We start from the raw sequence: 16,540 nt of genomic DNA on the forward strand, positions 1-16,540 counted from the left end.
ATTTTCATTCAGTACGTCTGCCGTTTTAGTTTTGTGCAGGTATGTTTTATCCAAGGAGGACTACATGCTTTGTATTCATAGATTGTTGAGAGCCCAGATGGTTATGCCCACACTCACATACCTTCAGGTGGTTACCCGAACCGTCTGTGGATGGGTCCTCTGCAAACCCACTGCTGTCAGACTGCTGGCTGGCAGTTCTCAATAGCCGCTCTGTAGGAGACACAACATGAGCACCAAAAATGAGTGTGAATGACTAATTTCCCAGCACTAGAAGACTTCTCAAAATGAAAGTCAGTGTATCATTCGTGCTTATGAGTTTTAAGACAGTGTGTTGAACATGGTAAATTATTGCCACATATTTGTCTTTTCCTATCACTTTTTCAATGTAATACTAACAAGTTTGGGTATTCACAATTTTAAGTCATTCACTTAAAATACAAGTTAAGCTTTGGTAGAATCATATTGATCATAACAGATCATAATTATGACAATCAATTTTATGTATATAAAAATTAACTTGAATCCAGAACATTCTTCTACATACAGTATTTTCCTATTGTCACTGTGAAGCTGCTTTGAAACAATATACATTGTGAAAAGCGCTATATAAATGAAGATGGTTAAATCTAAATTCTACCACACGAGGGCAGACTTGCTCCATACTGTCTTTAAAAGACATACTAAAATCCTCTTCAGCTCTTTAGGGCTGGGCTACAGGACAGTAATAATAAAACTTATCACAGTTATGTCGAGTGTTTGAATAAGAATTTTTTCCCTCTGTTTTCTTTTAGGGAAAGACAACCCGATATGATCAAATGGTCGTTACATTCTGTGTGAGTCAGAAAGCATTTTTATCTTAATTCAAATGTTTTGCCTAGGACAGCAATCTAAATCTTACAGATTGTCATGTTGTAAACAATACCATTGCTTAAGTAACTATGAAACCTGTTGCTAAGAGATCTCTTTTACATGTTGTGTTTTGAATGCTTCAAAATTGCATATAGCCTTTGACACGAATACAAATTCAGTTTCCTGATAGCATGACTGATAACCGCAGTCAGTCCACACTCACCGCTGCCATCTCGAGACATGCCGCCAGGACCAGGAAGAGCTTCATCCTCATTACTCTGCAACTGCAAAGAAATAGATCATTACCATTCTGACAGATTACAACAACGGAAATTCACACTTGAACATTACACCAGTTTTAGATACTCAAATGATGCTGCTCATGAGCCACTGTTAGAAAATGTGGTATGACCAAAGGCCAGCGTATAAAATGACCTGGTAAAAAGTACTTGGTGGTTTTGACTGACAGATAGTCACACCCCAAACTCACACTATTGGTCAAGCCAATGTTACCATATCATGCTGTGTTGGGATGCTCAAACAAACAGAGCAAAGAGAGACTATTCTATCATCATTTACTCACCCTCAAACCTGTAATACTTACTGTCTTCTGCAGAACACACACACAAAAAACGATATTTTAAACAATGCTGGCTTCCAAACAACATTGGACCCATTGACTTTCGAAATAAAGATACACGAATAAATAGAACCATTATTAATTGCAAATATATACACAGTATATTATTACAATTATTATGTATTTACTATTAATTTACAATTAATATTTGACTGTTCAATGCATATATAATACAGGAGTTCTGAATCATGAACAGAGTCAGCTCTGATTATTCACTTGTTCACTTAAACTGCCGGTTATAATATCAAAATGAGTAACAAACTCAAAATGTGTAATAAACGGTTACGTTGTTATTTTTGAAACTTTTTGAAAGCAATGTTAAAATAGAAATTGATAGGAGGAAATATTTTAATGTCAAAAATTGCACACTTAATTGGCCACCGATAACTTTGGTCAGATTTTGAGTATCACTCATGAACATTGTCTTCTATTAGGATTCAGTATCATGCTCCAACATAACCAAAGGCAAAACCATAATCCCCAGAACATCCTCCAGGCGCTCCATGTTCCCTACTTATTTTTAGCTTTAGGTGTCATGACCCTCTGCTGTTTTTACAACAAAACGCACACAAAAAAAACTGTTGGAGAAGCCTGGAGATGATTGTCAGCGTGAGAACTGGGCAAGGGAAAACGGGGAGGATTGTTTTGGTAAAGCTGAAGCTTAAGGGAACCATACCTCCTCCATTTCAAAGGAGTCTCTGGGCTGGCTGAGCAGGTGGGCTATGTGTGGGTTGGGCAGCAGGTTAGATGGTTCTTTATCTTGAATGGAAGTGATGGTCTCCTGGTGTTCCTTGAGTTCTGACTTCGTCGTGAGGTCACTCTCGTCAGGCGCCCGACTGATGCTCACCAGAACCGGGGAAAGTGGGTTGTCTTTGTCTAGAGCTGGTGACGAAGTGGAGTGATCAGCCTTCGTTAACGTAGAGTCCTTGGAGAGAGGTTCTGGGATGTCTCCGTTGAGTGAGGCCTCTGAGATACTTTGTTGGACCTCCTCGGTCACCGTTGCCAGAGATGAATCTTTTTTCCTAAAACCTTTCTGCTGTGGCTTGTGCTCGGTATCCGTCATCCCTTCCCGTACGTCAGAGTTCACACTCTCTGCGTTGTCAGCATCAGGTGCTGAAGGCTGTTTGGCTGCTCCTTCCGTGCTGGAGGCCAACAGGTTCTGTCTCGTAATGTTCCGTTTTAGAATTTTGGCCACATTCAGAGCGGAATTATTCCTTTTTAATGGAGAAGGTGCTTTAACCTCTATGTCGCCATTGCCGATTTTCTCCATTGGTCTTCCAGACACGTGGGAGTAGATCTCCGTGAAAACGTTTGCTACCGTAGCCAGTACTTCTGTTTGACGGAATCGACCTACAGAAAAAGAAGGAGAGCAACCTTTAAAACTCTTTACTAAAAAAATAAAGGAGTAATTTAAGAAACCACAGAAAACACCTGAAAAGTCAACTTTTCAAACAGTGTTTACTACACCTTCTATGGTAAATAAATAAATAAATTGTACATTAGCATAATATATTGTATTATTGTATTTATAATAGTAAATGTACAATAATATAAAATAATATAATATAATATAATATAATATAATATAATATAATATAATATAATATAATATAATATAATATAATATAATATAATATAATATAATATAATATAATATAATATAATATAATAAGTAATAATATAATAGGCCTACAAGGACCTCATTTGTAATGAGTTGAAAAAAAACCCAATGGCCAGTTCTTATAGGGGAAGTCCCATACTATATGCACACTTCATATGAAACCATTTGAAGGGTTCCACAAATAAACAAACTAATAAACAAATGAATAAATATATAAACCGACAAATAAAAGTAATATCTGAACAGTAAATCCACATTGTAATTTAGACTGAAATGACTACAAGAGTCATCATTCTGAATCATTGACAGAACGGACTCATTGCTCACTTAAACCGCAGGTTGTCTTGTCAAACTCAAAATGAGTTAAGAATTGTTTCTGTGTTGCAATGTTTAAAATGCTAATTTGTAAGGTTAGTTAAACTAAAAGCAGTGTAACGACTTATTTGTAGTTCATATGAAAGCAATAATTTAAAAAAAACAAAAAAACAATACAAATACTAAATAATAAAAAATATAGGGTCATTCCAGTGCAAAAACAGGATCCTGTCTGAAACACTGTCAACTTTTGTGTGAAGGTTTTGTGTCGATGGTTTTTATCAACGTCAAGCTTGTCATTTGTAATGGCTGACATAAGGGAAAAGGATTTGACAATACTGCAGGCATGTAATGGAATGATAACAAGTGATAACAAGCCAGTGATGAGTGTTGTTCAGAAATCAATAGTCTTCATTTATCTCCTGCAATGCAGCCAGGCTGTCTGAGTCAGCGTTCAGGAACGGCTCGCAGAACATGTGCCAGAAAAAGAAAAGGGGAACAGAGAGTGTAGTTTTCTGTGAAAGAGGGACAAGCACGTCCGATTCGAGATCTCAGCCCCCATGGAGGAGCATTTAGGGAGGAAGAAGCAAGAGTTACGTAAGAAAAGTCAACAAGACATGGGAGAACAAGTCCACAAAATGCCTCACAGTAATGTGACTGCGTTAATAAACATTCAAATCCACTTCTTAATCAAAATGCCCTTCCATAAACAGTTGGTTAGTCTAGGTTAAGTGGCATAAAAAAAAAAAAAAAAAAAAAAAAAAAAATGTTTCAGAATGTCTGTGCACTAGTAACCGAATAAAACTGTTGCTGTCTGTCAGTAATATTATTTGTTCAATTACTTGTAATTGTTCTTTATTTTATTACTGACAGCAATAATTACTTGAATTAATATTGTTAAAATGTTATTTAAAGAATCTAGATTCTTTGTTAATATTTATATTAATATTTCACTATTTAATGTTAAATAATTAATGCATTTTCTGCACAATTAGCACCATCAAATGGAATTGCAATCAGTTTGTTTGAAAACAAATTAATAAAATTGGCACAACTACCTTCAAACAAAGCTTTTCAAAACATTATATTAAATATGCATATAATATAACATATTTTCTGCACCATCAAATAGAACTGTTTGAAAACATAAAATAAAATAAAATAAAAATGTGAGAAACTACTAAGTAACTAATTTTACAGGCTTTTATGGTTCGTTTCTTGGTTTGGAATGACATAAAGTTGAGTAAATTATAATTTATATATTATACTGGTATCGAAATTTTACCCAAACAGTTCATAGCCAGACTAGCACTTACAAAAACTAAGCTACAAAACAAACCTGAAGCCAAATGCAGTGCACTCACGATCAACAAAACAGCCCTTATTACAGACTTCACACATCCCTACCCTCACCAAGGTTCTTCCTGTTCCGCTGCTTTGTCTTGGCTCAGTGAGAATTATGCAAATGTAGGCCAACACAAAAGCTGGCACAGAGCTGGCACACAGGCCGAATCCTGATGTGAGTGGATGGCAGAATCAGCTCTGCTGTGCCACAGCCTGCTTGTCACTTTCCCTCTCCATTGCCGTCTGTCTCTGCCTCTCATTTCTGTGCCCACAGAGAACAATGGCTTTGTTGTGCTCTACTTCTATTGAGCAGAGTCTGAACAGCCCTCGTAAACACAGCGTTGTTGATCAGTGAGTGTTTGATGGTTAGAAGCTCAGTGTTTAGTTGAAGATATGGAGTAATTGAGAAATGCAATAGATTAAATGCTCTGCAATGTGGTCTTTAAAGTCATACTTCTCCTCTATAGGCACCACAACTTCCCTCAACTCATCCCTCGTTGCTGTCTTTGTCATTCTTCTCTATGGTTTATGGTTAACGCAGTGGCGTAAGACTGTCTAGATTAACAAGTGCGCTTCTTAAAGTGCAGTTCTTTCTCACTCTAGGATTGGTAATGCAATTAAGGATGCATTGATATTAAAATTCTGGCTGATAACGAAGTTGATATAGATTTTTCATGTTATGGTTGCTAACTGATAAATGTCCAATATTACAATTCTACACTATTTTTTGTGTCGGCGCCAATAGCCTTGTGGGCAGCACGTCAACAGTGTTGGGGAAAGTTGCTTTTAAAAGTAATGCATTACAATATTGCGTTACTCCCTAAAAAGTAACTAATTGCGTCCCTTAGTTACTTTTTATGAAAAGTAATTTGTTAAATTACTTTTGCGTTACTTTTTCTCACCAGGGCTGGGCTTGCTTGTCTGTTTTTTAATAACAACAAAAAAACTTTCTATTTTTGGCAAATGTTAAGGCCCTTTTACATGAAATTAATAAGCCTCAGGCTGAAGGAAATGCATATTTATGCCTGTACAGTAGAGGGTGCAGCTCAAACAAACCTTTCAGCTGTACTGCCATTCTGAATTAACCCTTAAATGCATTCCCCGGGTCTTTAGTGACCCAGGACATCATTCACTACCCTCCTCCTCGTTTATTTTTTAAAGTTAGACATCAACCTTCTTGGTATTCCTCAATCAATTCATTATAAAGAATATAACAAGAAAGAAAAAAGAATGCCTATTTTTGTATTCATTTTTTGTAAAAATTGTATAGGGTCGCTAACGACCCGAAGTGTGTATGAGTGTACGTATATTTTTTCTTCACAACAATAACTGAATCTTAGATGACGGAATAAGTGCAATTCATCTTTATTCCACAAGGTGGCAATGTCTGATACACAATGCTGAAGTGACGACTCATTCAGACAGAAAACGAAATAAGAAAAACATGAAATGGCTCAGCAATTTACTGCAGAGTAAGTACTAAACGCAATCAAATATGACTGTAACTTACTGTATGGATCTGGTGAAGCTGTTAGCGATTGAAATATTGATTTAGAACATGTTGAAAATTATAGAGTTTTGAGAATATGTTTGAGATCGCGAATGGACTCATATTCGTGACCTCAAACATAAAACTAGCCCATTATTTGCTGAATTTACTGGGAAATGAGCTCTGACAAGGACAGTGGTGATGGCATAAAACATCTGCTCAAACGGAGCCCTTTCAAGCTCCAAAAGGTAACAAAATATGATTTATTTTATTCTTCTGTAATTGTTACTCTAATATCAGAGGAGTTTTATATTATCGCGACAGGTAGAGATCCTTCCGTGTTAGATACAGATCAGGGTCGATAAAGACCCGAATATGTAAGAATGATTGGCGAAACAGTCATGCATTTAAGGGTTAAAATGAGATTTCATTTCACTGTTTTCATTCATTTTGAGGAATACTGAATGTTTTTGTGCAAGTGAGATGAGTAAATAAGTGTTCACATTTAGTCTAGAACTACAATAACCATCAAGTCTACACAGCACACACAATAACTCTGCACTTTATTTCTCTCAACATAGGGACAGGAGAGCTGTCAGTCAATAAATGTGAAAAAGTAACTTGAGTTACTTATTTGAAAAAGTAACTTTTATATATTTTGATATATTTTGTTTTAAATTGAAAAAGTAATGTGTTACTTTACTAGTTACTTGAAAATGTAATCTGATTACGTAACTTAAGTTACTTGTAATGCGTTAGGCCCAACACTGCGCCAACATATAGCGCTGTTGCGCTTCGGGTGACCCAAGGTTGGAAACCCAGCTTTCCCGATCCCATCCCCCTCTCTCTCCCACATCGCTTCCTGTCCACTCTATACTATCATAATAAAGGCAAAAATCACCAAAAAGATCAATCAAAAATTCTTCACTATTTTGTCAAAATGTATTAATTAAAATAATTAAATATATTTTTGAAATGTTGGAAGTGAATTTAGGCATGATAATCCAGATACAAAAAAAAAAAAAAAAAAAACATTGAAAGAACTTGACAGTAGATCATTAATGGTGCAAATTTTGCTTTCACTTGAGAGGAGTAGGAAATGGAAAACCTGGAGTGGAGTTACTGGAGAATGTTTTGCATGTGAGCCAAAAAAGGAAAGTCATTTCAAGCAGCAGAGGAAGTTATTAACTTATTTAGTTAAAAGATTTCTATGTCTAACATTTTTTATTTGCAATAACATGCACGATGAATTGTGCACAATAAGACCAAGAACGTGCATTAAGTAGGTAAACAGTCTATTTTGACTTCATGTTGACTTAAATGTTGTCCAGTTGCCTAGCTGCAATGTTATTTATTTGTGTCATGTCCGTACGAAACGAAACAATGATGTAATGATTATTTTTCAGATTAAAAAAAAAAAAAAAATAGGGGAGGGGAGGGGACAAATGTAGACATTACTAAATGCTCGCTACACCCTGCATGTTACATTTAATATTTCCCTCCATTCCTCATTTTGATCAAGATTTTGAACGTGCACAGACACGGCGGTGTGAACCACGTTGGCTGAAATGCTATCAGATGCAAAGGATTGTGTCGATAGTACGGCTGACATACTTGTTAGGGCGTAGTTCGGGTTCTCCAGCTCCATGCGCTGAATCTGGGCTCCCAGGTAAACTTTGATGTCGATGCCATTGGCGCTAGAAGACGAGTTGAAGAAACGAGAAGGGATTTTTGAGGCGATGTCGGGCTCCTCCCGTCCAAAGCCGAGGTTGTACAAAATCTCCTCCGGATCCTCCTCATACAGGTCCAGCAGTTCTGAAACACTGCAGGAAAAATAACATCCGTGAAGACACATATCTTCATCAGCCTGATACTTGCAAAAGCAATGCATTCCAGACACTGTATATAAAGATCTTGGTAACACTTTAACACTAGTTAACATGAACTAACAATGAACAATTATTCTACAGCATTTATTAATCTTAGTTAATGTTAATCTCTGCATTTACGTATACATATTTAAATTAAGATCAAAAGTTGTGTCTGTTAAAGGGTTAATTCACCCAAAAATGAAAATAAACCCACTGTCAGAAGACACTTCAGCACAAGCACGGCTTACAGTTCAAAGCCGCCAAAAATATTTGGACAGCTAAAAGGACAAGTTTGCTGATTTTCATCCAGCTTTGTACTGTTACAATGTATATGTAAATGAACAATGTGTACTCTTTCTCCATGTAACCTACACCCAGATCTCCTTGTTTATTTGTCAGCAAAAGTTTGTTGGATGACGCAAAACATGTAGAAAACGAGCAAACTTGTCTTTAAAACCACACTTAAAAATGTGTGAATGAATGGCTATGTGATATATAACAAAATAACCCAATAAAGGTTAAATATAGAAAAAAACAAATTTAAGTAAATAAAAGTAAAATTTAAGTAAGTTTTGTTAGTTTTCAAATGAAAAATTTTAAATTAGGGCTAAAAGTGGTGTGAAAAATGCTATTTGTAATACTATTTGATATTATTATTGGCATTATTATCCAGATTAGCAATATTGGCATCGGTTTTCAATGCAATATTGGCGTTGATTTTCAATTATATATTAAATATATAATTAGTAACAGCTATCTAACTAACCAAATATCAGTCAACTAATTGTATTTAACTAATAGTTATTTAAATATGGCCACATCATCATTAACTACAATAAAGTGTAAATTAAAATGATTTTACATTGCCCAATCACTGGTTGATTTGTTGCTGTTTTGCAAGCACATACATTTTGCATGCGTTAATGACTTTAGTACGTCATTGTTGTAAAGTACCTGGACACCGTGGTGCTGCTCTTTGCAGAACCTGTGGAGTTCATACTTCTGCCCTTCTGTTTGAACTGGCTCCTTTTGGCCTTGGCTGGCATTTCATAGCTGAGGAAAGAAGACAGTGACCCACCTGTGACTAGACCAAAACAGAAGGAGATGGGAACATTTTGGAAGTCTTGCTTACCCATTGGCCTCTGTTTTAGTGCTGCTGTTCTGGAGGTGATTGGCTGTAGAGACGAGAGAGAAAGAAGAATAGAGGCTTAACTGTACTGGATTCGTACCTAATTTGATACCAAATTCCCCTGAAACCACCTGTTGACCTTTGACAGGAGTTAACAAAAGCCTTGGCTGAAATTTTAACATTGTGGGATTTGTCCGAAATTCTTTACGAAGAAGCCTTATTTTACGTTGTGACCATGTTAATTTTCAGATGTGATTTATTCAGCTGAGAACCATTCACTCCGGATGACGATTCACTTTTGTGGAACGTTTTCCCCAGCACTTAGAGCACAATGACAGAATTATATGCGCACACATCCTAAGCTGCCAAACGATTCGTGTTACAAATCACATTAGACACCAGGTTTTAGTTCACTATGGAGGACAGGATTGAACACAGAGACGCAGAGGACATTAGCCAGAGATTTTCTGGCCTGAAGCATCCTGGTTTACATGCACTCATCCATCAGCCTCAGGTGAAAATGCTCAACCTCCAATTTCCACAGAAATTCCCACAACTGGTGCTGCCTGATTCCTGTGCTTTTGTCAATAACCACGGACAGGGGCTGAGTCATTCAGTGGAACTAGTCTGGACTCGTTTCTTCACATACAGACACAGTGAAGGGTGAAATCTGGTTGACTGCAGTTGCACAATGGCTTGTGGAGAGTCTGTAAAAAAAGTTTCTACTCAACTTGTTTTGTTGTCGCACATAAAATAGTGTAGTTAATCAAGAAAATGCAGTATTTGAGGGCCCATTACACAAGCAAATAGTATGCTATTAATATAGTTTTTTATGTTAATATGCCATAAATATTGTTTTATTACTGTTGTTGTTTTTTTAACACTGTTTTAAGTGGCACAGACAGGTTCCAAAGATAACACTCGTGCATGAGTCAAAACAAACAATACAGCCTGTATACATTTGCATACATTTTTCCCTCCAGAAAATAAAATTTATATATTTATATATTTATATTTATATATATTTTTATATATTTATTAATACAGTTTATTCGCTATAGTTTAAAAAAATGGTAATAAAATATGACAAGATCAAGAGAAAATTTATCTTAATTATGTCAGATACCACTTAAGCAAAACATGGTCGGGTCAAAGTGAATAATTTTTGGTTCCACATTTTTATCAATTTTACTGGTAGTCCACTGTATGAAGAATTTTTGGGTATAATATGTCACAGTTTACTTTATTTTGCTATCCTCACTATAAATTATAGTGTCCTGCACCCACTAGTAAAAATATATCAAAAATGTCAATAGAATGTCCTGCAGATTCTTCAGTTTTCAAGCATTTTTGCATATTTGAACCCTTTTCAGCAGTGACTGTATGATTTTGAGATCCATCTTTTCACAATAAGGACAATTGAGGGACTCAAACACAACTATTAAAAAAGGTTCAAACATTCACTGATGCTCCAGAAGGAAACACGATGCATTAAGAGTCGGGGTATGAAAACTTTTGAACAGGATGAAGATGTCACAATTTCTTATTTTGTTTAAATATCATTGTTTTTTTCGGAAGCAACAGAAGATACTTGCATGTTTCCCGGCAGAAAAATGAAGTACAATTTACCTTGATATTTGAATTCAAAAGTTTTCACCCCTCGGCTCTTAATGCATCGTGTTTCCTTCTGGAGCATCAGTGAATGTTTGAACCTTTTTTAATAGTTGTGTTTGAGTCCCTCAGTTGTCCTCAGTGTGAAAAGATGGATCTCAAAATCATACAGCCACTGCTGGAAAGGGTTCAAATATGCAGAAATGCTTGAAAACTGAAGAATCTGCAGGAGCTGGAGGATTTTTCTGAAGAACAGAGCTCAGTTTAACTGCTCAGGACAAACAAGAGACTCATGAACAACCATCACAAAACAAAAGAAAAATAGTCATGGATCATCAGGTAACCACACACAGTTTTGAGAATCAATGGTTCACATACTTATGAATGGGGTTATTTTAATAAATTCAGCTATTGTATTAAAATAATTTAAAATAATTAAAATAATTACTTTAATGGTTGATGATAAATATTTACGGCCTGAAAATGTCCCAAATTGGACCCTCAGTATGTAACAAACAAAAAACAAGTGTAGCACAAAGAATGCACTCCCTGATCAAACATCACACATCAGCATTAAATAATTCCTCGCTAACATCACGATTTCTGCAACACTTCTGAACTAGTGGAATTAAAAGTGAGCTGCAACTCACTCAAGCGTTCCTCTCCCGCTAACACATGGGCCATAAGGTGCACCATGAAACCAGAGATAAGTTATCTGATGTGCCAAGACCAGTCTTTTAACCCGAGTATCACATGCATGTGTGTGCATGTCAATGTTTGTCCTTAACAGCACACAATCCAAACAGAAAGTAAACTCTAAAAACAGCACAAAAACTGACAACAGACCCACTTAAAAAACAAAACAGCCACAACACAAGGCAGCCAGCAGTCATTCTCGTTTGTCAATCGGTTCATTAACCTCCAAGAAACTACGTGGAATTCTTGGAATACTTCGGCACATTCCTCACAAAGGAGCACACTTGAGAGCAATTACGTCTGATTGAGGGAGAAAGTGGAGAGTACTTACCCTCAGCTCCCAGGGACAGGTCATCTTCAAAGCTACAGCCATTCTTTAATGGCACTGAAAAGCAAACAGAACAGCTTTCAGACAGCAAATACTTTGCATTGACCTATCGCAATGAACAAGTGATAATTTTCCATTCTCTTCAACATTAAGAACACTTAAATACATCCAAGTAGCACTTCAGCTTGCACGCACTGGTTAAAAGTAAATATTTACTCCCATGTGCAATTGCCTTACCTACAGAGTTATCAGAAAGACTGCCGATGCAGTTCCAAATGACCTGATCCATAACACATTATCTGGCTCTTGGCTTCAGTCCTGTATAGTAACGTTCATCTAATCAGGCACTTCTTTGCCTGGAGTGTGTGGGGGTCTGCTATTGGCCCCAAAGCAGTGTACGTGTGTGTGTGTGTGTGTGTGTGTGTGTGCGCCAATGAATGTGCATGCGTGCTGTAGTGCATTGTGAGATGAGATCTTGCTCCAAAGTTCACAAGGAGTGGTGGAGAGTCAGCCAGCAGTTGAGTAACCTTTTACAGTAAAACCGATCCCAGAAAGTCGACAACTTCTGTAAACGCAAATAAATGCACCATTTTTGGTTTGAAGAAGATGAACTCACCTCTGGACGGACTGCCGCTCTGCTCGTCCAAAGAGGCCCCGAGAGGAGTCCTGTTGAAAGATCAATAACACGTCATATCCTCTCAGTCCACTCGCCAAATCTCTCCCCAAAATATGTCACTCGAGCAGAAACATGCACACAAACACCCTTCCCTCGCGTTTTAGTTTCTTCATACACGCAGCCCTGACACAGATTCTCTAGGCACTTACAAAACGCTGCCTTCGAAATCCCCTGCCACTTTCATCCAGACACCTGGAGATCCAAACGGCGTGAGAAAAAAAACACACCACGTACAACAAGGCTAAGAATAGCTCTGCCGCGCACTGGCCATGTTTCACAACACCAGCAGCACCACCAAAGTCTTTCTTGCTCCGGATATCCAGCAAACTCTCAGCGGCAGAGACACTTACATTTCCTGCCAGTCTGTAGGAGGATGTCTGTCTCATGTGTGTTTAATGATAATGAGCAGGAATTGGGAATAGGACGAGCACGAGGTATTTTTATTGACCTAGTGTGTGGCACTGGGTTCAGAGGGAGAATTTACACTAGTTCAGTAGCATTTGATTAAATCAACTATGAAGGAACAGATCACCCAAAAAATTTAATTCTGGCATTTACTCATCATTTCATCATTGAAGTCTCAAATAAATGCCGTTCTTTTGAACTTTCTATTCTTCAACATTGATAATAATGAGAAAAAAGTATCAAATCAGCATGTCAGAACGATTTCTGAAAGATGATGTGATGCAGAAAACTGGAGTAATGATGCTGAAAATTCAACTTTGCTATCACAGGAATAAATTAAAGAGATGCACGATATATCGGCCGATATATGTTCATTTTTAACATTATCATTATGTTAAATTTGGCTGATATGTTAAAGTCAACAAATAATGGATTATTTCCTCCGGCTAAGACACTTCGGATACGCACGGTTCACCATGATGGCCTTGAATTGTGTGAAATATGATTGGAATCATGTATTGTATATGTATATGGTCTGTCATACAGTATAAGCTAAGTAAAATTATAATTGCGTGCTTGGGACATGGCTTTTAATGGTGAGACTTTTGTTTTTGTAATCAGGCTCTCCAAAAATGATATAACAATTTGGATTTCGATTTATTGGCCAATATATCGGTTATCGGTTTCAAAATGAAAGAATGATCGGTTATCGTATCGACCAAAATGTTCATCCCTAAAAAAAAATTCTAATATATTCAAATAGAGATTAGTTACTTTAAATTGTAATAATATTTCACAATATTACTATTTTTACTGTATTTTTATTAAATAAATGCAGTCTTGTTTCAAAAATATTACCAACCCCATACTTTTGAATGGGACATAACTTTATCAATGTGAATAATTCCAAACATGTTGGTGATACCATTATTGTACCAAAAATACAAGCGTATGGCTCTTAGACTTTTAAATTAATTCCAACTTTTAAACTCAATGATTCAGATTATAACAGCAATTAAATATTACTGCATCACTGACAACAAACGATTCTCACGTGTTCCACGAAAAAAAGTTGAGCAAATGACGTTAAGCCAAATTACCTTCAACGTTCAAACAAAAAACAAACAGGCTTCCTTTTAGATCACAAGATGAAACAGCAGACAAGGACACGCACCAACAATTCTGGAATCTCTGTTTTGTTTTTCACAAGGAAGGTTTATGTTGGTCATGAGGGACGTATATCTTCAAAGTAAATAAACGGCCCTTTCCTCCTGCGTTTCAGAGCTAAACAGCCTGGCAGTACAGAGAGAAAGACTAAAAACTCTCTGAGGACAACTTCAGCATTAATGGGGTCCCCACAGACTCAAAAAAGCTACCCAAAAAAACCCCGGCAGCACAAAGGACAATAGTCAGTGCTCACAAGTAATGACTTTCCTGACTCTGGGAAGATCACGGTCTGAACCCAATGAACTATTCACACAATTCTCTCAAATTTACAGCTTGTCAGAAACACCAGGGAAGACAGGGAACGGAACGCATGGGAGCGATTTGTTTACTTACCAATTCACGTCACACCATGGCGTGTACACAGATCTTTCTCACACCATTTGCATTTGTATTTTATGAGCACAGAGTTTTTATAGGCAACTCACCTGCAGGTCCTGAGCCAGTTCTCTACTTGATTTGGATTACGGCCTGGGGGGAAAAAAGAAAATACAAGTAACTCTGCAGTGTAATAACCAAATGAATTTCCCTAAAAGCAATACCGAACAAACAAACAGTAAACAACAAACCTAACTGTGACGACAAACACAGGGTATTCTCTGAACTACCCCTGTGGTTTGCAATTTCCATTTTTTCCATAACCTTTATTTTCTCTTAATTGGTTTATCATGACTTGCGTGGAGAATCAAATGCCAAGCCAACCAGCCAAACCTCTGCATTCCCTCCCTGCTGTGTTCATTACGACATTACAACTTCCAGTAAAACTTCCTGCTGAGCATTGAACCCCCAAATGCCCTGTTGATAACTGATTTAAACAATAAAAAAAAATGACAATCCGACATTCCGGTTTCCCCCTGAAAATATAAATATCAGCCTGAATTTGCATACATTTTTTTTAGGTGTTCATTTATAAGAGTATTTACGGCAATTCTCTGTATCGCTGAATCTTTATAGCCCAATAAATCATTAACATTCACAAAATATTATCTGCAGGCTTAATTCATGTAAAAGAGTGGTTAAAAAAAAAACAGCTAAAGAGACAATACAATCCGTATCAAGCAAACAATGTGTTAAAATATTAGTTATCAATGTACCATCTTTGTGTAGCGAATATATTTGTAATGATTTTCCTGGCATTGCTTTTTCTTCAGCCAATATGATGATTTTAATGCGATTAATTAATATGGCAAATCAGTTTCTACAGAATCAAGAGTAATACGACATTTTAATAGCATCTCTGGCTTAAACGTCTGTAGCGAAAATATTGTTAGACAAGTCTTTGTGTGGCGTTTTTCATATATTAAAACATTTAAATAACTTACAATGGTAAATATTGCTGTTTATTACTATGTGTTGTTAAATTTAAACGCACATACATACAGTGAATTTAAAAAAATGCAATATTCTCAGTGAAAATCAGTGTGAAAGACAATATTTTAACTACTGTATTTGAATCCACATGGCTGCTCGGTTGGAATTTCTGAAAATTCAACCCTAATACTATGTATGCAGTATCCGTGACCACAGAACTGAACAAACTGGAAAAATTGAAACCATTATACCATTAATAGAAACACCGTACCCGTTTCTGAGGCTGTCGAAGTCTTATCCTCCATAGGCTGGGCAGACAGCGGCTCCTCTGCTCCCTGGTCCTGAGACTCAGAAGCCTGCCAGGAGTCTCGGCTCTGAGCCCAGACCCTCCTCTTGAAACTGGCAGGGGCGGACCCGCACTCGGCCATGTCCTTGGCTCGGACGGGATACTACAGCGGGGGACGGTTCACCTGCACAAAAGCGAAGAGGGACAGATCTGAGCTGGACAACAATATCCAGGACCCAATCTCTCCAGAGGGATTGGTGGCAGACCCAAAGAAGAGTGCTGTGTCTGTTTTGTGTCATATGAAGCAGACTTTTAAGAGTCTTCCTCTACTGAACCAAGCCACATAAACCAAATCTTTGCAAACATATTCTCGTCTGAGCAAGAACAGAAATGCATGACCCAACATGTCTTTGATGCATTACTTGCATATTAAGTTGGTGAAGGGTGTTAACTGAAAACAGAACGTGTAATAGACCTTTTAACAGCAGTGTCTCCAATCACACAGACTCTCAAAGCCAAAATGCGTAGTATAAATGGACGGGCGCAATCCAAAACAGACTCTGAAATTACATATATTATTATCCTAAATGTGTATGAATTCCCACTTTCAAGAATAATTACAGTAATTCTCTGTAAGTATTGCTGAACCCATAAACACCAATAAATGTTGACTTGATGATGAATGTAAATCTGTAATCTACAGTTGGTATAATGCACGTGGAAAAATTTGCATGAAAGCGCCTCT

The 16,540-nt window shown here is 37.0% G+C and overlaps 1 protein-coding gene across 4 annotated transcripts in view; it reads right to left on the minus strand.

The window, feature by feature from the left end:
• The window catches only part of itprid2 (ITPR interacting domain containing 2), a 51,692-nt gene that overhangs the window by 14,428 nt on the left and 20,724 nt on the right, over positions 1 to 16,540 (minus strand). For 2 of the 4 annotated variants that reach the window (XM_067410734.1, XM_067410735.1), the window contains exons 2-11: positions 15,781 to 15,979; positions 14,627 to 14,669; positions 12,510 to 12,559; positions 11,897 to 11,950; positions 9,262 to 9,304; positions 9,084 to 9,182; positions 7,873 to 8,081; positions 2,166 to 2,839; positions 1,073 to 1,133; positions 122 to 210 (exon numbers count right to left, since the gene is read on the minus strand). In XM_067410734.1, the coding sequence (XP_067266835.1) occupies positions 122 to 210; positions 1,073 to 1,133; positions 2,166 to 2,839; positions 7,873 to 8,081; positions 9,084 to 9,182; positions 9,262 to 9,304; positions 11,897 to 11,950; positions 12,510 to 12,559; positions 14,627 to 14,669; positions 15,781 to 15,937 (1,479 nt within the window). In that variant the 5' untranslated portion in view covers positions 15,938 to 15,979. The other 2 variants (XM_067410736.1, XM_067410737.1) reach the window with 2 other exon arrangements.

This window comes from Chanodichthys erythropterus, chromosome 14 (genome assembly GCF_024489055.1).
Source record: "Chanodichthys erythropterus isolate Z2021 chromosome 14, ASM2448905v1, whole genome shotgun sequence".
Lineage (NCBI taxonomy): Eukaryota > Metazoa > Chordata > Actinopteri > Cypriniformes > Xenocyprididae > Chanodichthys > Chanodichthys erythropterus.